Genomic DNA, 24,295 nt, shown 5'->3' on the forward strand with positions numbered 1-24,295 from the left:
CTGCTAGCATTGTTTAATGGTTCATTATAAACAGGCGTCAAACTTTCCAAGGCAAGAGTAAAACACGTGTAACTACATAGCTGATGTCAGCCACATCACATCCAGAAACACACAGACACACAATCACACCAGATCTTGCCTTTGGTTGTAACGTGACAGATCAATAATATCGAAACGTTTTGGTGTCACTGAAGTGTTTTTTCCACGTATAAATATGATGTTCTTTAATTACGTATGCCAGCAATTTTTGTGTTCAAATACATTTGGAATGTGTTTAAAATGGTTGTTTCACAATTAAGTGTGTTTTAATATGCTTGAATTTACAACTGTTTGATAATGATCCTAAAATTGTCCCGTGGCATGTGCCAGTAAAATATTCTGACAGTATGATAACCTTAAGCCAAAATATGTCTGTATCACGGTATTGCAATTACAGCTCTAAAATGTATTACTTTGAGATATCTTAAAAAAAAAAAAAAAAAAATTCCCAGTGAACAGGATTTTTATTTTTCAAAACATTAGCAAACTGGAACATAAGTACAGTCATGGACGAAATTATTGGCACCCCTGGAATTTTTCCAGAAAATACAGCATTTCTCACAGATATTAGTGCAATTTCAGTAAGTTTTCAGTATGCATGTGTTTATTCCTTGGATGTGCATTGGAAAAAACACAAAAAAGCTGACGAGAAAAGCCAAAATGTACACAATTTTACACAGAATGCACAAAATGGGCTGGACAAATTGTTGTCACCCTTTATTGGGTTGCGCTTCTTTTAGAAGAAATAACAGAAATGGCACCCCACTTGACAGTGTGCAAGGAGTCATGAAATATGGAGACTATCAAAATGTTTTGGGCCAGTCATTGGTGTTCCAACAGGACATTGACCCAAAACATACCTCAAATAGCACCAAGAAGTGCCAGAAAAAGAATGAGGCCAACAAAGAAAAGAACACAGTGCCTATAGTCAAACATGGTGGTGGTCCAATAATGTTTTGGGGTTGTTTTGCTACCTCTGGCACTGGGTGCCTTGACAGTGTGCAAGGAGTCATGAAATATGGAGACTATCAAAATGTTTTGGGCCGGAATGAAGGGTCTAGTGTCAGAAAATTGGGTCTGCGTCAGAGGTCATGGGTGTTCCAACAGGACAATGACCCAAAACATACCTTCAATAGCACCAAGAAATGATTGGCGAAAAAGCGCCGGAAAATTCTGATGTGGCCATCGATGTGTCCGGATCTAAATCATATTGAACACTATGGAGAGATCTTAAAATTGCTGTTGCAAAAAGGGACTCTTCAAATCTGAGAGACCTGGAACAGTTTGCAAAAGAAGAGTGGGCCAAAATTCCATCTGAGAGGTGCACGGAACTTGTTGATGGTTATAGAAAGCGATTGCTTTCTGTTATTTCTTCTAAAGCATGGGTGTCCAAACCTGTCCTCAAGGGCCACCGTGGGTCCTGGTTTTTGTTCCTACCAATCGAGCACAGACAGTTTAACCAATAAAGTTTGTGCTAAAACAAGCAGCACCTGACTGCAATCAACTGATTACACTTGTGAGACACCAGATTGGTGAAAAGATGTCGTCTTGTTGTGTAGGAATGAAATCCAGCACCCACTGCGGCCCTATGTGGAATAGTTTGGACACCACTGTTCTAAAGGATGCGCAACCAAATATTGAGTTGAGGGTGTCAACAATTTTGTAACAGGGAAAATTTTTGCGGTTTTGAAACCTTGACGTTTTCATAATACTGTCTACCACGAAACCGGTAATCGGCACATGTCTATTCCAACTTCAAAAATTCGATACAGATATCAAACAGATACCGATATATTCGGTCGTGGAGTTAACATATTATGGCTGATTGTGTTGTGATGCCCCACTGGATGCTTTAATTATGATAAATGTAACAACTTCAAGGTTTTCCAAATAAACAGTCTGAAAAAAAGAACAACTTCAACAGAAGTTATGGGGAAAAGTGCTTATATTGCACCACTATATCAATAAGCATAACTGCTGTTCTAGGCTGTGAGCAGCCCATGTAGTAAGGCAGGCTTCTTCATTCACATTGAAGGCAACATGCACATTGGCCCAAAACTGATGTTGATATTATCCAATGTCATTTTAAAATGCTTTTATCAGCAATTATCGGCTACCCGATACAGTAATATCGGACAACTCTACTTGAATGTGTTTAAGTGACTGGAAGGAGTAAAAGCATTTTTTAATTAGATGTTTCTTTTTTTCAAGATAATTTCTTTATATCATACATTTTTATCTAATGCAAAACCTGCAATTTCTCACAATTAGCGGCTGACATTTTAATGGCGTAATGCACTCCTGAAAAATGTACAAAGTACTGAAAAAGTAGAGGAGGCCCAAGTGTTCATAAAACGCGAGACCGAGTTTGTCCCCCTAAATGAGGTCATATTATCAGGTTTAAAAAAGTGATATTCTGAGAAAACCAGCAGTAAAAAATTATCCCGAGACTACAGACCACAAAAAAACAAATACAAATTGACCCCAAATTAATGGAACATTTCACATGAAAAGATTTATAATTTCCAACAAGAAAAAAAAGATAATCGAAATCTAAGAACAGATCATTTATCAAGAATAAAAATCAAACTGTTTAAACCAAAATCTTTGGGACAATAGAAAGAAAAACAAGTTGAAAATGTTATGTTAAAAAATGTCAATGCCCCCCCCCCCAAAAAAAGTGTCAAATTGGATTGGACATTATTGACCGTCATTGGCAGTGAAACATGATCACTCAATGCCAGCCTCCCAGTTGAAATGGATTTGATGTCTATCGCTGTCAGTGGCAGTGAATGAATTCAGACACTTTCTCAAACAAAAAACATTTAAGACTATTAAAAACTTTTTAAAACCCTGCGGGAACCCAGTAAATGCAACTATGTTGAACTTAAGTCAAATACAACTGAACTTTACTTAGTTAATCATTTGCGTTCCACAAAAGGGAGCCTGGTAATTCATGTATTGATATTGTAACAGTACGTTCTAAACGACCAAGGAAATTATGCTAAGCTGAGCGGAATCACAGTGCTGTTTCCAAGTGATATGTAATTACGTTCCCTCAGCATAAAAGAAACAAACCAGTAACACCACCTGAGGAGAACAGTACGTGGGTCTGAGTCACATACTTCCCGAAACACTTTCAATGTGGCGCTGTGCCTGTCTAGAGAAGACGCATGGGTGTGATGTGTTTGACTCTTGAAGACCAAAATGCTTTTTGCTCGAGGACAAACTGAAAGGGAAGGGCGAACATGGGACTAATAAAGTCTTTGGTGCATATACTTTTCAACTAATTACAATGTTATGCAGACAATGTTAACGCCTTAGGGGCTGTACTAATATTAACAATTCAAATGCTTAAGAGGTAAATACAGACTTGACTTCCTTATTTCCTATATGCATACCAGAGGTCTCTGACTTGTTAAGTATTATATTTAAATGGGGGCTTCAATATGTCCATATATACAGTGCTTCTAATATAAAAAACATGTTTTGAAATGATTTCCACATTTAATCTAATGATTACATTATAACTACATTTAACACCTGAGCCTATTTTGTCCAAATTTGCATGCCTTTGATGTTGCCAATGCTGACATGATATTTTGGAGGGAAAATGACAAGCAGAACTCAATTTGAACATTTAGGGATGTACGTAGTTTTTATGGGGTGTACTCACTTTTGTTGCCACGGGTTTAGATATTTATGGCTATATTTTGAGTTATTTTGAGGATGAAATAAATTAACTCTTATATAAGCTGCACACAGACTACTTTTCATTGTGTCAAAGTGTCATTTTGTCAGTGTTGTCCCATGAAAAGATATAAATATCTGCAGAAATGCGAGGGGTGTACTCACTTTTGTGATACACTGTGTATATCGTAATGTTAATTTTTTCCAATATCGGTCTGGCCTAATGACCTCTTTTACTTGCACTGATAATGTCACAACATTGTGACATACAATTCACTAAGTAATATGTTGTTCTCAGACATCTGTCTCAATCTGGGTACTGCATATGCAATATTTGCACTGTTACATTATAGCATTTTTGCATGGTGACATCAATATTAATGCACATCATGTCATTTGCACTTCCTCATATCAAGCCAACCATCTGCCTCCTTTTCTTGAGTACTGTAAATTGTCATACACGTACTTTTATATTACTACTACCTCATCACTTGCTGCTATTCATTTATTCACTTTATTGTACTGTACAAATTGTAAAGATTGATAGTGAAAAAAAAAAAAAATCAAACATTGAAAAAAAGTTTTCAAAAAAATTGACAATAAACTAACTCAGTTCAATTTTTTTCAGGCCACTCAGTTTCACCTTGAAGATGACACAGAGCTACGTCACACACTAGTCACACAATCCAGCTCTTCCGCCGTTTCCACGCTGTTGTCACTTCTCTTGCCGACTCATCCGAAGAAAACTGACAAATCTGGCTCATTCTCTACCTCGAGTTGATGAAATAATGCATTAGCTTGTGCAAAATGTAGTTTTCGATTCATTCCGCACGTTTCAAAGACGCTTGCTCAATCCAACCGGCAGTCGCTCGCTACCGCTCGTTTCACTCTCCTTAGGTGGCGCCCCGCTCTGTGGTTTATTTCAAATGTTCACATTACGTCCGTCCTTCATGACATCACAATGGCTCCGGGGATATGTTGTTTTTCGTAGTGCTTTCGGTTTTGAAAAAGGACAAGAAATGATGGAAATATGGACATAAACACATGGTCCATGCAGCATTTTAACATTTATGACTGCAATAAAACTATAAAACTCAAATGACATTATCGCCAATTTTACTTGGTCGACTGACTTCAAGTTCAAGTACAAACGGGCTTCAACTTCCGCACTTTCAAATGAGAGTAACGGCACGTGGGTGACGTAATTACAGCATGACCAGGCTTCAAAGATGATCTGCGTAAACGTGTCGCCGCCGAGACGTTCGTTGTTAAAGGGTTAAAGAAATTAAAAACTACGTAAAAACAGGAATGAAAACACTGAAAAAAAAAATTGACATTGCAATATCTATCCCCCCATTTTAAATCCCATAAGCCCTTTTTATGTTACATTAAAACTTAAGTAACCCACTTGATGACTTTATGCTCAAGCTGCGTTCAGACGGACACATTCTGTCACGTGACATCGCGTCGCCTTCGATAATGGCTGTTATGTGCTCACACTGACCTTTTCGTCTCCAAATGTTGGAAGTCCACGTACCCCGAACAACTTCCGGTTCACGTAGCGTAAATGATAAGTAATATAACAACTTTAATTTCATAATTTTACCATTTTTCTCCTAATACAGGGTGTCTGTTGGTTTCAACAAGCCAAATTTAAGACTCTACGACTTTTTTAAAGACCATAATGAAAACAATTTAAGACCCATTTCACATCAATACTGGAAAAAAAGCATAAAAGACTTGAAGGAAACTTGGAGGCAGGGAATTACTTGCAAAGTATATGAATTCAGTCACAGCTCTTTCACATTGCAATACAAAATCCTTAAACTAATTGAAAACACCAGGAATTTCTCTGTTGTGAATCACGACTTGTTGACTCTACAGCCAATGGCCATTGGCCACTTACCCATGGATGCAAGTACAGTGATGCCTCTACACATGAAGTTAATTCGTTCAAGGACCTTCTTTGTAAGTCGAAATGGTCTTATGTCGAGCGGGATTTTCCCATAAGAATATATTATAATACTATTAATTTGTTCCACAGCCCAAAAACCTACACTAAATCCTTAATAAATACCGCTGGTACTATTACAAATGGCAATTACAAATAGCAAAAAATGAATTATAAATTAAAATCATAATAATAATATAATATCGTATTTCTCGGACTATAAGTCGCAGTCTCCCCCCCCCATAGTTTGGCTGGGGGTGCGACTTACACTCTGGAGGGACTAATGTGTGAAATTATTGACTCATTATTATATCATTTCACATGTTATTTTGGTGTTTTGGAGTGACAGTGATGCTTTGGTAAACTTGTTAGCATGTTTTTTTATGCTATAGTTATCTGAATAACTCTTAACAGCTCTGTTACGTTAACATACCGGCCACGTTCGCATTTTGTTGTCCATGTATCATATAATCAATCAAATCAATCAAATTTATTTATATAGCCCTTTACAAAACCCGAAAGGTCCCCAAAGTGCTTTACAACAAAGACAAACATGGGGCATAGTAAATAAAAGGCAGGAAAGTATTATACAATGACATTAAGAAAAAAAAGAAAGAAAAGTAACAAATCAACGCATCACGATAAAAGTCAGACAGCAAACAAAACAATAAAACGGATAAAATCTGAAAATATTAAAAACCCTTAAGAAATAAAACCAGGCTACACTAATCTGGGGGAAATGAGAGTCTAAAAAGGTGCATCATTAACTGAGATTTAAAAAGGCCTAAATTCGTAGTGGAAACATTATCATACTGTATACCTATTGAGCATGTTGTTCTCTATTGTATTTTTTATTTTAAATTGCCTTTCAAGATGACATATCTGTTCTATGTGTTGGATCTTATCAAGTAAATTTCCCCCCAACATACGACTTATACTCAGGTGCGACTTATATGGGGTTTTTTTCCTCTTCATTGCGCATTTTTGGGCTGGTGCGACTTGTACTCAGGTGCGACTTATAGTTCGAAAAATACGGTAATAATAATTCCTATAATAATGTAACTAATCTGGTTCTAGTGTGGTGGACGTGTTTTGTGTGCTGTACCTGAACGCACCGCGTGGCTGTCGTGACAGTAAAAAAGGTGCTGTCGAGATTTTACTTTACTTAATGTTTTGTTGTTGGTGTCAACTGCAGTGGAAATTCTGAAATAATGATTAAAAACCTGACGAAGCTGGCGATTTCTCTGGAGATGTTACCATAATAAAAATTGTCACCTTAGCTTATAAAGACTGACGAACGGAGGTCGGAGGAGGACCATCGAGATCGTAGACATTCTACGGCTGTATTGTCGACCCAGTTCACGGACGCCCGCACCACGCTCATATTTTTCTATCATTTCCAACTTCACTTCAATGGTAAGCGTCACCTTTTTCGTTTTTTCACCACCAGCACTAACATTTTTGGAACCCGTGTTGCTTTCTCTCACGAGAAGATCCGCAGTGTGTCCATCTTGTGGCAAAACAATGCCACAAAACAATGGCAAAACAATGACAACGCTGCGGCGCTGTCATAAATCGTCGTATTTCGAGCATGTCATCGGATGTAGAAACAAACGGTGAGTCAAATTATACATCAGATGTTGAAAAGATCGTGTGTCAAAGCGATCGTATGTCAAGGTACCGCTGTACTGTAATTCAGTTTCGTTTAAACTTTTCTCCGTTACTATGCTAACTAAGCTGTCAACTAGTGCTGCAACGATTAATCGATTAACTCGAGTATTCGATTAGAAAAAAATATTCAAATTAAATTTTGTTGCTTCGAGTATTCGTTTAATTTAAGTGGCGTTGTAATGGTTTATTTTAAAAGCATTTGCATTTAGTTTTATAGATTAGGGTGGATACACTGCCCTCTGGTCTGCCTCTTTTCACATGGCTGAATCCAACTGCTCCCTGTTATAGTAAGACCAACGTAAACTAAGTTTTTGTTTGAGCTAATGTTTTTTTTAATGCATTCATGATTTATACAGTTTTAGGCTCAGCTCGGGTATTTTAATTTTTCATGTTCCTTATCCGATTACTCAGTTATTCCAACTAACTAGTCCATCAATTAATTGACTACTAAAATATTTGATAGCTGCAGCCCTACTGTCAACACACAAGCGCAAGCAATAGCTGGTAGTGTTTGATAAATTCTGACCGAGTAGCAGAGGTTGTTCCGCTTTGTAGTTACGTTATAGCGTCCCCAAAAATCAAAACTGAAGTTTATGCATGTTCAAAATACAAGTAAATAGATTTTTAAGACATTTAACTGTCGTATTTAGTAGTTCTTATGAGATTTTAGGCGTATTTTAGACATTTTAAGGCCATATATTGATGTAATTGGATTTCAGGGTTGTTGTTTTTTTTTTTAAAGACTTTTTAAAACGACACGGGTACCCTGTAATATTACTTCAATCACCTAATAGTGCAGCAAAAGTAATTTTGTGTTAATAAAAACTTTACGTCGGTAAAAGTGTAAAAGTAATTTTAAGGTAGAAAAAGCAACAAAACGACTTTAATCTCATAGTACTTCAATTTGAATCCTTTAATTTGACCATATTTGACAATTCTTGGAATATTATGACTTTAATAATGTAATATAACAACGTACAGTGAAACAGTTTTCCTGTACATTGCGGTAAACAGCCGGGTGGAATTATAACATTGTATGTAATCCAACCTTCATAACATTGTGTGTATGTCATGTATTATATAAATTTATATGAATTTAAATTTTAAATCCTCTAAACTTAAAATGGGAAGTAATATAGTACATTGTCTTAACACACAACTGTGAGTTACAATAACACAGAAATGTGTGTGTTTGTTCAACTAGCTAATCAAAGTTCCGGTATTGGTGACATACAGTAAATTTAACTTGCATTGGAAAATTGACACAACAAGTAATTGCCTTTTTTTTTTTTTTTTTTTTTTTTAAAGTTGTAATGTTTTGTTTTAACTCAAGGTATCAAGTTGAGACAGCAAGTGATTAAATGTTGACTCAACTTTCCCAATGTGAAAAACTATGTTCAGTCAACAACAACAATTAGAGATGTCCCGATCCAATATTTGGATCGGATCGGACGCCGATATGGGCAAAAAAATGCGGATCGGTATCGGATTGGCCGACAAGGAAAAATTCCGATCCAGACTTCCGATCCAGTTTTTTTGAAACTCCGGTCCTGGTTTTCCAGCGCACCGATATACATAATCCATTCCAGTTTTTGCTTCGGTTTCCCTAAAATCCGGTCCGCATTTTAAGGCACACTTTCAACACACTACATTACCGTCTCCCAATTTACCGAGAGACTTTATCTGTAAAAATGTCAGCTGTGTGGGATCATTTCACCTTAAAGGACGACAAAGACAAAGAGGCAGAGTGCAACATATGCCACAATAAAGTCAAGCGTGGTGGTAAAGCTATAAGAAGTTTTAATACAACCAACCTAATCAAGCATTTAGCGACATACACATGCATTGAAAACTAGGTGCGTTAGTAAACAGCCGCCATCTTAAAGCAGGAGACTTCCCTTGTAGGCTGTTGTAGTGAACCTTCCAAGCGAACCTAATTAACTTTTTATCTAAAATACTCCTTGTTCTGCCCTTCATTTCGCGATTTACCATGTGCATTTTTCGTTCCTGCTGTTATTTTGACAGCCGTCCAACAGGAAAGAAGTAGCGCGGCGGCCATGTTTGTAGTCGTTTCGTCAGTCCGCCGTTTGACGAGAGCTGGGCAGCATTGTTTACTGTGCTCACGCTATCCTAAACTTGTCGTGTTGTTTGCGCCTTCGAAGGCATCGTCTGTAAGTACAACATTTTTTATATATAGTATTAGCGATTTATGTGCCACATTTGGAGCGTTTTGACCACTTTGTAAACTTTGGCACCTGCTGCATGCTTCATTTGCATATTAGAATATTGAGAGGCATTGTATGGGAATTGGTTTCGTATATATTTGACATATATAGCATATGGATAGTCAAACCTGTCAATCATTTTCGTTCTGTACATTATATTTCTTTTAGTTTCACCTGGGTTCATTTTTGGATGTGACAGTGCAGCTAAATAAAAGCACCTGGAGCTTGGATGCTACTTCCTGACTCCCGCGTTAATTTTTGAATGGAGTTTGGCTTGCTGCGAACTTGTGTCCGCTTACACACACAAGGGGAGCAGTATACTCCTAAATCGGCAAAATCTTGACTTGAATCCATCTTCAAAACAGTTTTAAAACTTTCACATGTCAATAGTAGACAGAAGGGAAATTATGGAATAACGGGAACAATTTTAACAACTTAAACAGTTGATTCGCAAAATTAAATTAATTGAATTTAGTTCAAAGCTGCTGATACAGAATGGGGACTGGAGTATTTTATTTACTGTTTTAAAATGTAAACTTGATTCTGAAATAGTCGTTTATTTAAACCTGAGAGGCTTTTTATACAATTTTTGTAACTAATGCACGAAACATTAAAAGCATCTAATAGCTTGGGGGGTTTGTGGGATTTTCCACTGTCAGTTTACAATATTATTTGCACGTTTTACTGACTGACTATGCCATTTCTGTTTGTCATTTATAATGTTTTGTGTTTGTCACTGAATAAACAGGTCAGTTTCTTGTTACCAACCATTGTGTGTTATTCAAACTCACCTAATTCAGCTGGCTAGTTGTTATCAAGAGTACTAAAACCCTTTTAAACATGAGTCTGACAACTAAGTAAGGAGGCTAAATAACTTTAAACTTTAATACATGCTCAGATAGGCCGGTATCGGTATCGGCCAGTATCGGTATCGGATCGGAAGTGCAAAAACCTGGATCGGGACATCCCTAACAACAATGTTGTACAATTAATTTTTGAAAATAATTAATGAGTTACAACGAAGATACCGGTAAACCTCAAATTGAGTCAACATGTGTTTTTAAGGCAGCAGGTGGACTTTCATTTGTAAAGTTTAACTAGTTTGAAATGTTTTGCAGTGAAGTGGGGTTTGTATATGAAACATTTTCTTCTGATCAGGCTTTTAATCTGAATGAATTTGTCTATTTAAACAGCCCCTGACTGAACATTTTCTTAGCACAAGGTGAAGAGTGTCTTGTACCTGTTAGCCTTCTGGGTGGTGGGACTAGGAGGGATGTCATTTTCTCCGGAGGATACTATGTTGGTAAGGGTGACTACGTTGTCCTCTGAGTGTCTAGATCGCTCCTTCCTGCTGATGGTCCGGATTGTGTCTGGTGTCCACTCCTGTACGAGCATATATGCATTTTTACAAAGGATATTTCAAATATTTCAAAAGTTTTTTTTTTTTTTTTTTTAATGTCAGGGGTGTGATTTGTTTGTCCAGCTTTTTAGTGCATCAACATATCTCCGACTCTTTCAAATCTTTCAATTTTTATAAAGAACATGCAATTCTTGGGATTGTTTCTGTAAATGAATTTATGCATATTGTTTTATTTCATACTGTAATGTCCGTAACTATGCACAGTCCCTTTAAGAGACGCTGGGACTGGAGAGCTGTGAGTTAGTAGGAAGCCAAGAGGGGACCGGAGAGAAGCAAAAGTTAGTGGTCCAATGTGGCGGCAGTCCGCTGTTATTTTGTTTATTGTTTTCTCATTGTTGCACAATAAAGTGGAGAAAGCCATCAATTGCCACGTTTACATGGAGCCAAATATTCCAATTACAATCGGAATATTTGTTCAAACCGAATAAATGTGTTCCATATAAACAACTCATTCGGAATGAACAGGCCCAAACCGAATGGAATTTCATTCCGATTCACAGGGGTGGAATATTCCTTTTCCCAAACCGATTAGAAGTAAAATTATATCATGTAAACAGGGAAGCAGAATGGTGTCTGGTTGCGTTCTTCCTGCACATGCTCCGTACTGACGTGGTGACGTCACTTGGTGACGTAAGTAACGTCACTTGCAACATGGCTTCCAAGCACACGCACAGCGCACCCACACAACTTTTTAAATGAACGGCGTGTCATTCTGAAGTTTTGTTTCCACTCGAAAAGTTAAAACAGCAGCTGATCTGACGATCGATCTCCATGTTTTGCAACGTGACGCTTTGTTTTGATTAATCGGCGCATGTCAGACGGCAGTTGTCAAACGTCCTTTCGGAATAAAGGCAGACACATGTAAACGCTGGATCGGAATAGATGAAGTGACATGTAAACAGCTGATGTGAAATTTCCATTCGGAATGATTTGAATCGGTATGAATAAAAGTCAGCATGTAAACGTGGCTAATGACCCCACTCCTTCTTTCCCCCATTCGGGGCTATTACAGTACATTTTTAAAAAGTGTTTTTATATCATTATTATTTTCTATACACGAGAGGTGCTGGATCTGCCCAAATAAGTCCCGGAATACAGGAAGGCCAAAATCAAGAGGTGCCGGATCTTGTTCCGGCAGGATCCGGCACAAATTAACCACTGCTAATACTGTCACATAATAGTTTATAGTGTAATAATAGCAGTTCATATAGATGACATTCAAATCAAATCAAATTTATTTATACAGCCCATTACAAAAACCTGAAAGGTCCTCAAAGTGCTTTACAACAACGAAAAATATACTTCATGATAAATAAAAGGTTGGAAAGTATACATTAAAATTGAGGGGGGAAAAAAACAAAAACAAATACATTGCATCGCGCTGAAAGTCAAAACAGCCAATAAAACAATTAAATAGATAAGACGTAGTGCTGAGAAAAAATATACCAAGCAAGATACCCAGGGCATATTAAACATTTGACATGGTGTATAGAGACAAAATAAGAAATATCTAAAAAACACACACAGCCAAAAATGTATTTGGAGCTTAATGAGTTGATTTGTTTATATATTTTTTTTGAGATTCAAGAATTTGCACATCATTTAATGTTTTTGTCTGTGTGATAAAATAAATAAAGATGCACCGATACCAGTATCGGCAGGGGGGGGGGCCGATCCGGCCCGAAATCGTGGTATCGGTATCGGCGAGTACCAACAAAGAGGGTGCCGATACCATTTACCATTCCAGTATTATAACACTCGACCGCAGCCTTTTTTTCTCCTGCAGTTCACTACACTCTCTATTGTGTGAAGACACGTGATCACTTTGCATGCCAAGCAGCTATCACTACTGGCCTGCTCCGGACCAATGACGGTGGGCCAATAGCCGCTCTTAACCAATGCCGGGGCAGTTTTTTTTATATGTAGGAGAAACAAACTACGAGAGGAAAATGTCGGCGGTCTAGAAATATTTCATTTTATCATCTCTGTCGAGTACAATGGCGGCATGCAAAATTTGCAGACTGAAAGTTTCGAGAGGTCGCGTTAAATCGGCCGGTTTCAATACTTCCAACCTGATAAGACATTTGAAGACGAATCGTGAACTAACACTAAGACAACAGCAGCAACTGCTACCAAGAGAAAGGGGGCGGGACCGGAGCAACAAACCCTGGTCAGTTTACCTTATCTACTTTACTTTTATTGCCTTTTACTAAAAGAAATGCTGCAGTAATTTGAGACCCATTTCAAAAGTAGGGTTGCCACCTTTCAGAAATAGAAATAAGGGACGTCCCCCCTCGTGCCAAAAGCCGTACAGGCGATGAAAAAAAAGGGACATCCCAAAACTCCTAAAATGCATAGAAATGTATCTATGTATATTCTGGAACGCAATTTTAAAATCCCAATTCGGAACGATTCCTTATTTCAAAGGACGGGTGGCAAGCCTATTCAAAATTGCTGTAGAAGTAAGCAAAGAAAGCTAAGCCAAGTGGCCAAGTATGTGTTGATGCCAGTGTACAGATAGGGAGACAGGTTGCTGTGATCATTTATTATTGCATATAATTTCATGAAAGTTGAACTGTTTGGCCTTTGAGAGCCAAAACTATTGGTTTAAAAAAGTTTATTCATTATTCATTCGTATTTTTACTTTCTTACTGTTGGGCTAGTATTATACATATGTTTTAATTTCACGAATTTAGCACTATTTTGGCCTTTGACAGCCGAAGGTTTAGTTAACTAGTATATGTATATATATCAAACAAAGGGGAATGGTATCCGTATCGGTCGATACTGCACAGCCAGGTATCTGTATCGGGGCATAAAAATGGTATCGGTGCAACACTAAAAATTAGTCATCATGAGTATTGTTTTCACCAAATGCTTTTTTTACTTGTACTTAATTTTTTGGGAAGACTAGTGTTGAAACAGAGAAGTACAGCAGACAGGAGGCTTAGCTCATGCTTCTCGTGTGGGCCATATTCAATTAAATTTTCATAATTTCCTGGGGGTCAATAAAAACTGAGACACAGTTGGCCCACGGGCCGTAGTGTGGACTCCACTAATCTAATTGAATCCTGCAATGGATTAGGGCTAACCCTTTTTTCATTGTTTGGTAGTTGTCCAATTGTCCAGTATGTAAATATGTGTCCCTATAAGACCAGTCCAAAAGAGTATTTTTCATAGTAGCTTTCCACTGAAAGTCCGAGGGGAACTCTCTGTGTGTGCGTGTGTGTGCGACAGCATTCCATTGACCCACTCAAGACTTAGTAACAACAGGGCTTTCATAGAAACAGCCTATTTAATATTCAGTTTTGTCAGAAGCTAACACACAAAAAAAAAATGGAGAGGTTAAAGACTGTCAAGTTTTTTGACAAAACATGATCTTGTTTAGTCTTTAACTCACAAAAGAAAGTAGGGTTGCTTGATTATTTTCAAATTTAGCTTTTAGTGGACGTGAGTGATATCATACGCACTATAATCATGACATCTTTGATCAATAAGGTTTTCAATCAGAGGTTTTCTAAGTGTTAAGTTCACAATTTTGCTTACGGAATGTTTGGTTCCCTTTTTATTTGTGTTTATATTTTAGTGGTGATATATTTATGCATTCCCACCTCAAACTGTGGCCAGTTCATGCTCATGCCTGGTCCGTGGGTGTTTCTCCACCATCGAAGATCTTCTGTCTCATTTGCTGCTCGAATGCTCTGACCCAAGTCCTGGTACAGCTCTCGGAACCTGCAGATAGGTTGCCGGGTTAATTCTTTACTCACATTCACACAATCTATGCCCTTTATAGTTGGCTACGGCAGCAGGGCGCCTGGTCCTTTGGATGCATTATCGGGTTATTTTGATCAGTGACTCCCAATCATTATGCCGTAGCACATCATAAGAGTCATTAGTGTCATAAGAGATCAGCAGATATGCTATGTTAATTATTCGATAACACTAATTTCCACAAACATTAGTTTTAAAAATAATAAGTTACTCATGTATCACTGCCAAATTAGATGAATAGTGACAGATTCAATTATTTTCAACCTAGGTCACATTTTGTGTAACATGCCACATTTTGTTCAATGATTTTCTTAATGTGAAATATGTGCCTTGGTTCAAGAAGGTTTAGGTGACACTCCACAATAGGCCGGCACCTATTGCGATCTTATAAACCTGGAAGGCAGGATTGCAGAAGCAGAAGCAAATCCACATGTCATGAGGAATTGATTTGAAACAAATTTTAAAAAATGCAACAATACAAACACTAATAATGACACAAACAGCTTTAATCTTTTTAAATTCAAAATAGTTATTGTATTTTTATATCATTTTTTATAAACACAAATAAGTCAAAATGTATTCAGATTCAGAATATTTATTGTCATTGCAACAAAAAAGCACAACGAAACTTTGTTTGGAGCATCCATCCAGCTCATACAGCTAAGTTGGTAAAGTGCAAAGTGCAACCCCATAAAATAAATACCCATCAGTACCAAGTGTAAACATTGGTACTGATGGGTATTTATTTTGGACATTTAAATTGGACATTTAGCAGCCAGAGTTGAAGGAGTGCATTGTTTTTTTTTTCTTCATAACTTGTGTATGAAAGGGCTAATGTCATTTCATTATTTTGTTGATTTTGTGTAACTACAAATCAGAAATAACAAGCAGTCCACAGCTCCATGGCTGTGAGGCGCTAACTTGCCAGATATAGAGCAAACAAGACAGCATTATAAGAAAGCAATAAGGTAGTCCTCGGGTTGCGAATGAGTTCTGTTCCTATGCTGGCGATGTAACCCGAATTTTCACGTAAATTGGAATTAATCCTTTAAGTACTCCCGAACACCCCAAAATCTCAAAATAACAATCCAAAGACATGTATTATACGTCATATTAACAAACTAAAGTAAAAAATAATATCAAGACTGGTGACAAAATGGCAGACGAGACACTGTTGCACGACTTAAGAATTTAAAAAAAAAATGTTTTAAACACTGGGGAGAGAAAATGGCAGACGAGACTCCGGGGTCGTGAAGTCGAAATCAGGTCGGGTGCGTTGTAACCCGGGGACTACCCTTTGTAGGACTTTGACTGTTAAAAATATTTCCTTGCTCCAAAACTTTTTTTTTTTTTTTTTTTTTTTTAAAGTAGTCCAAATTTTGCCTTTTGCCAAAATACCTAGCTATAATTAACATCTTTATTACTCATTTTGCTGTAATTTCTTTAATCAAATCATATCAATTAATATTATAATCTTATGTGTTGTGTGTCTTTGAACTGACAATTTTTTACTAGTATTTACTCTTTAACACATTAACAATTTTTCCTTTTAGCTTTTCCCTTCAGGGGTCGCCACGTAGAATCAATGCGAATCAATGAATCCATTTAACAAGACAACATGTTAAAGTACTGAACTTGTGTCACATCACTTTTGTGGAAACTGTCGCCCTTGCGAAATGCCTTACCACCCCTAAAGTTAACCTATCAATATATATATATATTTTTTTTTAACTACACGGAGAATTTGTTTATAGATTTTAATGGTATGCCTTGCAGTTCTGAGATCAAGAGTTCAATCCTGGGATCCAGCCTTCCTGTGTGGAGTTTCCATGTTCTTTCAATGCCTGCGTGGGTTTTTGCCGGTTACGCCGGTTTCCTCCCACATTCCAAAAATATGCATGGTAGGCCGTTTAGACACTCCAAATTCTCCATTGGTTTGATTTTGAAAGGATGTTTGTCTATGTGATTAGCTTGCAACCAGTTCAGGGTTTACTCCAGCATTCCAGTGTCACTCGTGAGGGAAAAGTTGTACACAAGATAAATGAATTTTAATTATATATGCTTCATGTTTTATTGGGTTTACAGTTTAGAATTCACTGCATGTACACAGATCCCCAATATTTTAACTGAATTTGCCCCAAAAAGCACTTTTTCTTCCCTTCAGTGGCTGGGCAAACACGCGCTTGCTGTGATGGTCCAAGCGGCAGCATGTCCGTTTCCCTGAGCCTGCGCTTAGTCATCGCTTGGCAGAAGCACTTTTATAACCCACTTAAGACTTGCTACTAACAGTATGAACACTCATGTTTGCTGTTTTTACATTTCTGGTGGTGATTTGATGGGCCAAACGCTTGTTGCTTTCATACGCGCCATGCATGAGCTTAACACAGGCTACAGTTACGCTTTAGGTCTATACGTAGGTGGCAATCGCAAGTATATAAGTGACAAACTCCATAAAAACACCCTTTAAAGAGAAATGGTTGCCTCCAACCATGAGGAAACGTCATAGTGAGCCTATCTGTTATTTAGAAATTTAGCAATTGAGTCTCCTGCCATCCCAGGTTAAGCTTTATGGAACAGCCACTGGTATGACGTCTTGACAAAATCAGAAACGCTAACATTGGGAACTGTTGCAGCTCTACATCCAAACCATAAGTTCACTTGAAACAATGTTTATTTAATGCTTCCAAAGCTTGAGGAAACAAGATGCGAAATGAAAGTGTAAAGCTACGTTTGAACCTTAGAAATGACTTCTTTTTGGTCACATGCAAGCAACAGGCAGCAAAGTCAATCCTCTTAGTGATCATGCTGCTGCAGCAGCTAATTAAATGCAAAAAGCAGAACATCATTTTTTAATTTGCAAATACATTTCGCTGAATATTTCCGACTTGAAAAGTGTTATTGAGTGTGCTAATAATTATTGGTATTCGAACGACAAATGTGTTTACTACATGCAATTAAGTCATGCACTTAGTGTGTGTTGAGAAAATGAATACCTGTATTAAAATATTAAGGATGCCATGTGGCATAGCTCCCATTCAAAAGTGCTGTGAAGATTTTCTGTTTGTGTCACAATGTGCTCAGCAATTGATGACCAGCATTGCTTGCTTTCTGCCCACACAGTTGGGATGCAAACTCTTCAAAATAATAGCGAGGAATTAAATAAGAACTAATTACATGGTTAAAATATTTGGGGGATTTTAAATGAACTTTGAACAACAAAACACTTATAACACAATCTGATAGAAAATAATTGTACAAAATGGTATAGTAAATACTTGTTTGATGAATATTTTTCATAAAGATATTGATTCATTGTGTCAACAGTTTGGAAATTTAGTGTCATTATTGGAAGACTTCGTAAAAATGGAAAAGACTCCATATCAGGAAAACCGTTCCTTCTTAGGTGGTAGTGTCAATATTTAGATCTCTGGTTTTAACTATATGTAATGAGATCAATCTTATTATAAAATTTACATACAATTCAATTTTATGGAGCTTCAAAACTTGTTGAAGAGACTTAAAATACTAAATTCAACGACAGCCTCAGTAACTGCAATTTGTGAGAGCAGAAATCAAAGTTCTCCCACAAGTAGGGGGGTAACAGAAAGAAGACAAAGGTCTTTCGTAAGCCACGCAGTGATCGGAACTCATACACTGAACCCTTCACAGCTACAGCATCAAATTGACTTTGTTTTGTTTTTGTTTTTTAAATCTGGAATCAAACATTAAAGGCAAATAAGTCATTGTTGCATTAAACCTGCTGTAGAATGTCTATAAGAAGGAGCCAATCCAAAGAATGTGCTCAGGTTAACAAAAGAATGTGCTCTTGTTACAACCTCATTGGACAATGCAATCTGGGTTGTCATGGTAATGGTGGTCTGTTTAAACAAATGTTGAACCAAGAGTTAATGGACAACAGCAAGTTTTCCATTAACTTCAGTGTCCACACACAAGCAATACCTGCATTCTTTTAATATAAAGTCATGAATGAATCCTCATCGAAAATAAACATGCTTTATTTTTTACTGAAGGCATAAGGAAAATTTCCATGTCTTACAAATAATAATAATAATATGTATGGCAATGTGTCACCATCTTAAATCGATAAATAATGCCTTGTTTTTTCACAATGAATGTAGAATGCTGCACCCCATTTCCAGTGACGTGCAGTGAGGTTCATGACGATTTAGGCACTGACTTCCAGTCAGATTTACAAACACACACAAAAAAAAACATATAGGGCCTATATATATTATATATATACTGTATACACACACACACTGTATACAGTGAAGAAAATCCAGATGTCACAATGTATGATTTTTTTTTTTAACGATTTGTGTGATACAGCTGAAATAAGTATTTGAACACCTGAGAAAACGAATGTTAATATTTGGTACAATAGCCTTTGTTTGCAATTATAGAGGTCAAACCTTTCTTGCAGTTTTTCTCCAGGTTTTCACACACTGCAGGAGGGACCTTGGCCCACTCCTCCACACAAATTTTCTCTAGATCAGTCAGGTTTCTGGGCTTTCGCTGAGAAACACTGATTTTGAGCCCGCTCCAAAGGTTTTTTATTGGATTTAAGTCTGGCGACTGGCTAGGCCATTCCTTGGTTTTCCTGGCTGTGTGCTTCGGGTCATTGTCATGTTGGAAGACACAGCCACAACCCATCTTCAATGCTCTGACTGAGGGAAGGAGGTTGTTCCCCAAAATCTCACCATACAGGGCCCCAGTCATCCCCTCTTTAATACAGTGCACTCGTCCTGTCCCATGCACAGTAAAACACCCCCAAAACGTGATGCTACCATCCCCATGCTTCACAGTAGGGATGGTTTTCTTGGGATAAAACTCATAATTCTTCTTCCTCCAAGCACGATTAGTGGAATAAGGACCAAAATGTTCTATTTTGCTCTTACCTGACCACAAAACTTAATCCCATGACTCCTCAGCATCATCCAAATGGTCATAGGCAAACTTAAGACGGGCCTTGACATGTGATGGTTTAATCAGGGGAACCTTCCGTGCCATGCATGATTTCAAACCATGACGTCAGCGTGTATTACCAACAGTAACCTTGGAAACGGTGGTCCCAGCTCTTTTCAGGTCATTGACCAACTCCTGTTGTGTAGTTCTAGGCTGATTCTTCACCTTTTTTAGGATTACTGTGACCCCAAGAGATTATATCTTACATGGGGCGCCACTCCGATTGAGATTGATCGTGATGTTTAGCTTCTTCCATTTTCTAATGATTGCTCCAACAGCGGACCTTTTTTCAACAAGCTGCTTGGTAATTGCTCTATAGCCCTTTACAGCATTGTACAATTGCACATTGTACAATTTTGTCTCTGGTGTCTTTGGACAGCTCTTTTGTCTTGGCCATGTTACAAGTTTGAGTCTTACTGATTTTATGGGGTGGACAGGTGTCTTCATGCAGCTATCGACCTCAAACAAGTGCATCCAATTCAGGAAAATACATGTAGTAGAGGATGACTTTTAATAGGCAGACTGGACTAACAGAGCTTTCAGGGTTAGAATTCTAGCTGATAGACAGGTGTTCAAATACTTATTTTAAGCTGTATCACACAAATACAGTGGGGCAAATAAGTATTTAGTCAACCACCAATTTGCAAGTTCTCCTACTTGAAAAGATTAGAGAGGCCTGTAATTGTCAACATGGGTGAACCTCAACCATGAGAGACAGAATGTGGGAAAAAAACCTGAAAATCACATTGTTTGATTTTTAAACAATCATAAAATATATACTCTATATCAGAGGTTGCGCTAGACATTTTCGTTGTCTGTCATTTTGACTGACAGGGTCATAAAAATCCGGTCATAGTCTATTTTTACCCGTCACTTAAATTTTTAAAATGATAATGATGACATATTCAATAGTATTTAGTTTTCATTCATTTTTAATTAATATTGTAACGCTTGCTTGGCGGCGAAAAATTAGACACGGAAGTCGTGGTATTTTTCTCCCTTTTTACTCTGCTTACCGCCAACAACTCCGCCCCCAAAGAAAAGGAGTCAACGATATAGACCCCAATCACCAACGTCACACAATGATCTTAATTGTGGTTATCAGCCCAAAATCTTCTAAATATATATTAAATGCATCTTACCAGATATAAAAAGACTACTACATAGTCTGTGGTGATCGTTTGGTGCCCAAATTTCTTGTCGAATTACAGCAGTCCATCTCGCTCTCATCTTCGCGTCTCACAGAATACGGTAGAACTTCAAGTCTCTCCATCTATCTTCTCTGTTACAGCAACCAACCGCCACACACACCTTCACCATTTTGATTATTAATATTAACGAGCAGAAAAACACGCCGTAATAGGAGGCATGTACGTAGCGGTAATGTATAAACATGACGGGCTGACACACACTATGGCGGCTCCGGTCAGGGGGGCGGAGTTGTGACGTCATGTGATTGGGGTCTATACACAGGCGGCAATCTTGTCCATCAATTGGATGACGCGCTGGCACACCGGGTGCACCAATAAGAACCTCGCGTTGATGTGTCAATCACGGTGCCGCCGCCAGACCCCGGTTACGCTACAATATTCTGACAGAATAGCCAACGACGTCATGCATTAAGAGAGACAATAGCTAATTAATATGCTAACTCGCCACCCTGTGGTCTGGGGTGTGAATTGCAACCTGTCAAAATGACTGACGGACTTCAGTTTTTTCCGTCACCATTTTAAAAAACCGGTCAACGACGGAAAATTTCCGGTTAACGCGACCCCTGCTCTATATATATAAATAAATATGTAAATATTTCCAAATTAAGAGTGAAAAATAAGTATTTGGTCACCTACAAACAAGCAAGATTTCTGGCTGTCAAAGAGGTCTAACTTCTTCTAACGAGGTCTAATGAGGCTCCACTCGTTACTTGTAGTAATGGCACCTGTTTTAACTCATTATCGGTATAAAAGACACCTGTCCACAACCTCAGTCAGTCACACTCCAAACTCAACTATGGCCAAGACCAAAGAGCTGTCGAAGGACACCAGAGACATAACTGTAGACCTGCACCAGGCTGGGAAGATGAATCTGCAACAGGTAAAACGCTTGGTGTAAAGATATAAACTGTGGGAGCAATTACTAAAAAATGGAAGACATACAAGACTACTGATAATATCCCTCGATTTGGGGCTCTATGCAAGATCTCACCCCGTGGTGTCAAAATAATAACAAGAACCGTGAACAAAAATCCCAGAAGCACACGGGGGGACCTAGTGAATGACCTACAGAGAGCTGGGACTACAGTAACAAAGGCTACTATCAGTAACACAATGCGCCGCCAGGGACTCAAATCCTGAACTGCCAGATGTGTCCCCCTGCTGAAGCCAGTACACGTCCAGGCCCGTCTGCGGTTCGCAAGAGAGCATTTGGATGATCCAGAAGAGGACTGGGAGAATGTGTTATGGTCAGATGAAACCAAAATAGAACTTTTTGGTAGAAACACAGGTTCTCGTGTTTGGAGGAGAAGAAAATACTGAATTGCATCTGAAGAACACCATACCCACAGTGAAGCATGGGGGTGGAAACATCATGCTTTGGGGCTGTTTTCCTGCAAAGGGACCAGGACGACTGATCTGTGTAAAGGAAAGAATGAATGGGGCCATGTATCGAGAAATTTTGAGTGAAAATCTCCTTCCATCAGCAAGGGCATTGAAGATGAGACGTCGCTGGGTCTTTCAGCATGACAATGACCCCAAACACACAGCGAGGGCAACAAAGGAGTGGCTTCGTAAGAAACATTTCATGGTCCTGGCGTGGCCTAGCCAGTCTCCAGATCTCAACCCCATAGAAAATCTGTGGAGGAAGTTGAAAGTCCGTGTTGCCCAACGACAGCCCCAAAACATCACTGCTCTAGAGGAGATCTGCATGGAGGAATGGGCCAAAATACCAGCAACAGTGTGAGAAAAGTCCTCTTCCAACTGTATGTTTTTTAATGCTGAAAAGGACCTAGTTTTCAGACTTTTAACGTGAGGGCCTGATTATTCGTGCTTCTGGACAAATTCTTCATATCGCAATATCCGCATTGTGTCCAGACACTGGCCCTTGTTAAAAACAGAAGATGGGAAGCAGAAAAGGTGGTTTCTCGTAGGACATCCACACAGTCAGTTTTTTTGAGTGTACCACTCGAAAAGAGCGGTTGACATTTTTTCTTCTTTCTTTTCTTGTCTTCTTCGTTGAAGAAAGCGGATCAGTTCACAGGCTAATATTCCACCTATGATAGGCGCCCTCTGCAGCCCCGTGGGGCAGGCCTGACAGAGTTAATTATCTACAGCTGTTTTATAATTCATCCACGAGTTTTAAAAACGCTTTAGAAAAACATTTCATACATTACCCAGAATATGGAAATACAGGGCCTATCATCGGAGTGTTTTGTTATATGTAGAGGAACAGAGACGTACTATTTCCCGTGCATACAAACAAGGTGACAGAGATTACACCGCATACCAAGCAGCATAGCAAGGACCAGCCTCACAGCGCATTTCCTTCCCATTTAGAACAGGAGTTATGGAGCGTAGAAAAATTATTATTCCAAATCGGGGGGAAAAAACATTTTGATTCGAATGGAAAACTGTTTATAAATACATACCAAAGGACAAAAAATTAAAATGTACTATATACAGTGCCTTGCAAAAGTATTCGGCCCCCTTGAACCTTGCAACCTTTCGCCACATTTCAGGCTTCAAACATAAAGATATAAAATTTTAATTTTTTGTCAAGAATCAACAACAAGTGGGACACAATCGTGAAGTGGAACAAAATTTATTGGATAATTTAAACTTTTTTAACAAATTAAAAAACTGAAAAGTGGGGCGTGCAATATTATTCGGCCCCCTTGCGTTAATACTTTGTAGCGCCACCTTTTGCTCCAATTACAGCTGCAAGTCGCTTGGGGTATGTTTCTATCAGTTTTGCACATCCAGAGACTGACATTCTTGCCCATTCTTCCTTGCAAAACAGCTCGAGCTCAGTGAGGTTGGATGGAGAGTGTTTGTGAACAGCAGTCTTCGGCTCTTTCCACAGATTCTCGATTGGATTCAGGTCTGGACTTTGACTTGGCCATTCTAACACCTGGATATGTTTATTTTTAAACCATTCCATTGTAGATTTGGCTTTATGTTTTGGATCATTGTCCTGTTGGAAGATAAATCTCTGTCCCAGTCTCAGGTCTTGTGCAGATACCAACAGGTTTTCTTCCAGAATGTTCCTGTATTTGGCTGCATCCATCTTCCCGTCAATTTTAACCATCTTCCCTGTCCCTGCTGAAGAAAAGCAGGCCCAAACCATGATGCTGCCACCACCATGTTTGACAGTGGGGATGGTGTGTTCAGGGTGATGAGCTGTGTTGCTTTTACGCCAAACATATCGTTTTGCATTGTGGCCAAAAAGTTCAATTTTGGTTTCATCTGACCAGAGCACCTTCTTCCACATGTTTGGTGTGTCTCCCAGGTGGCTTGTGGCAAACTTTAAACGAGACTTTTTATGGATATC

General features: G+C 38.4%; 1 protein-coding gene across 5 annotated transcripts in view; it reads right to left on the bottom strand.

Moving 5' to 3' along the window:
• The window catches only part of pacsin3 (protein kinase C and casein kinase substrate in neurons 3), a 67,134-nt gene that overhangs the window by 13,035 nt on the left and 29,804 nt on the right, over positions 1 to 24,295 (bottom strand). For all 5 annotated transcript variants that reach the window (XM_057838376.1, XM_057838358.1, XM_057838341.1 and 2 more), the window contains 2 exons: positions 14,608 to 14,728; positions 10,817 to 10,959 (listed from right to left, as the gene is read on the bottom strand). In XM_057838376.1, coding sequence (XP_057694359.1) covers positions 10,817 to 10,959; positions 14,608 to 14,728 — 264 coding nt within the window. The remainder of the gene's footprint in view (positions 1 to 10,816; positions 10,960 to 14,607; positions 14,729 to 24,295) is intronic.

The sequence above is a fragment of the Corythoichthys intestinalis genome, chromosome 1, assembly GCF_030265065.1.
Source record: "Corythoichthys intestinalis isolate RoL2023-P3 chromosome 1, ASM3026506v1, whole genome shotgun sequence".
NCBI lineage: Eukaryota > Metazoa > Chordata > Actinopteri > Syngnathiformes > Syngnathidae > Corythoichthys > Corythoichthys intestinalis.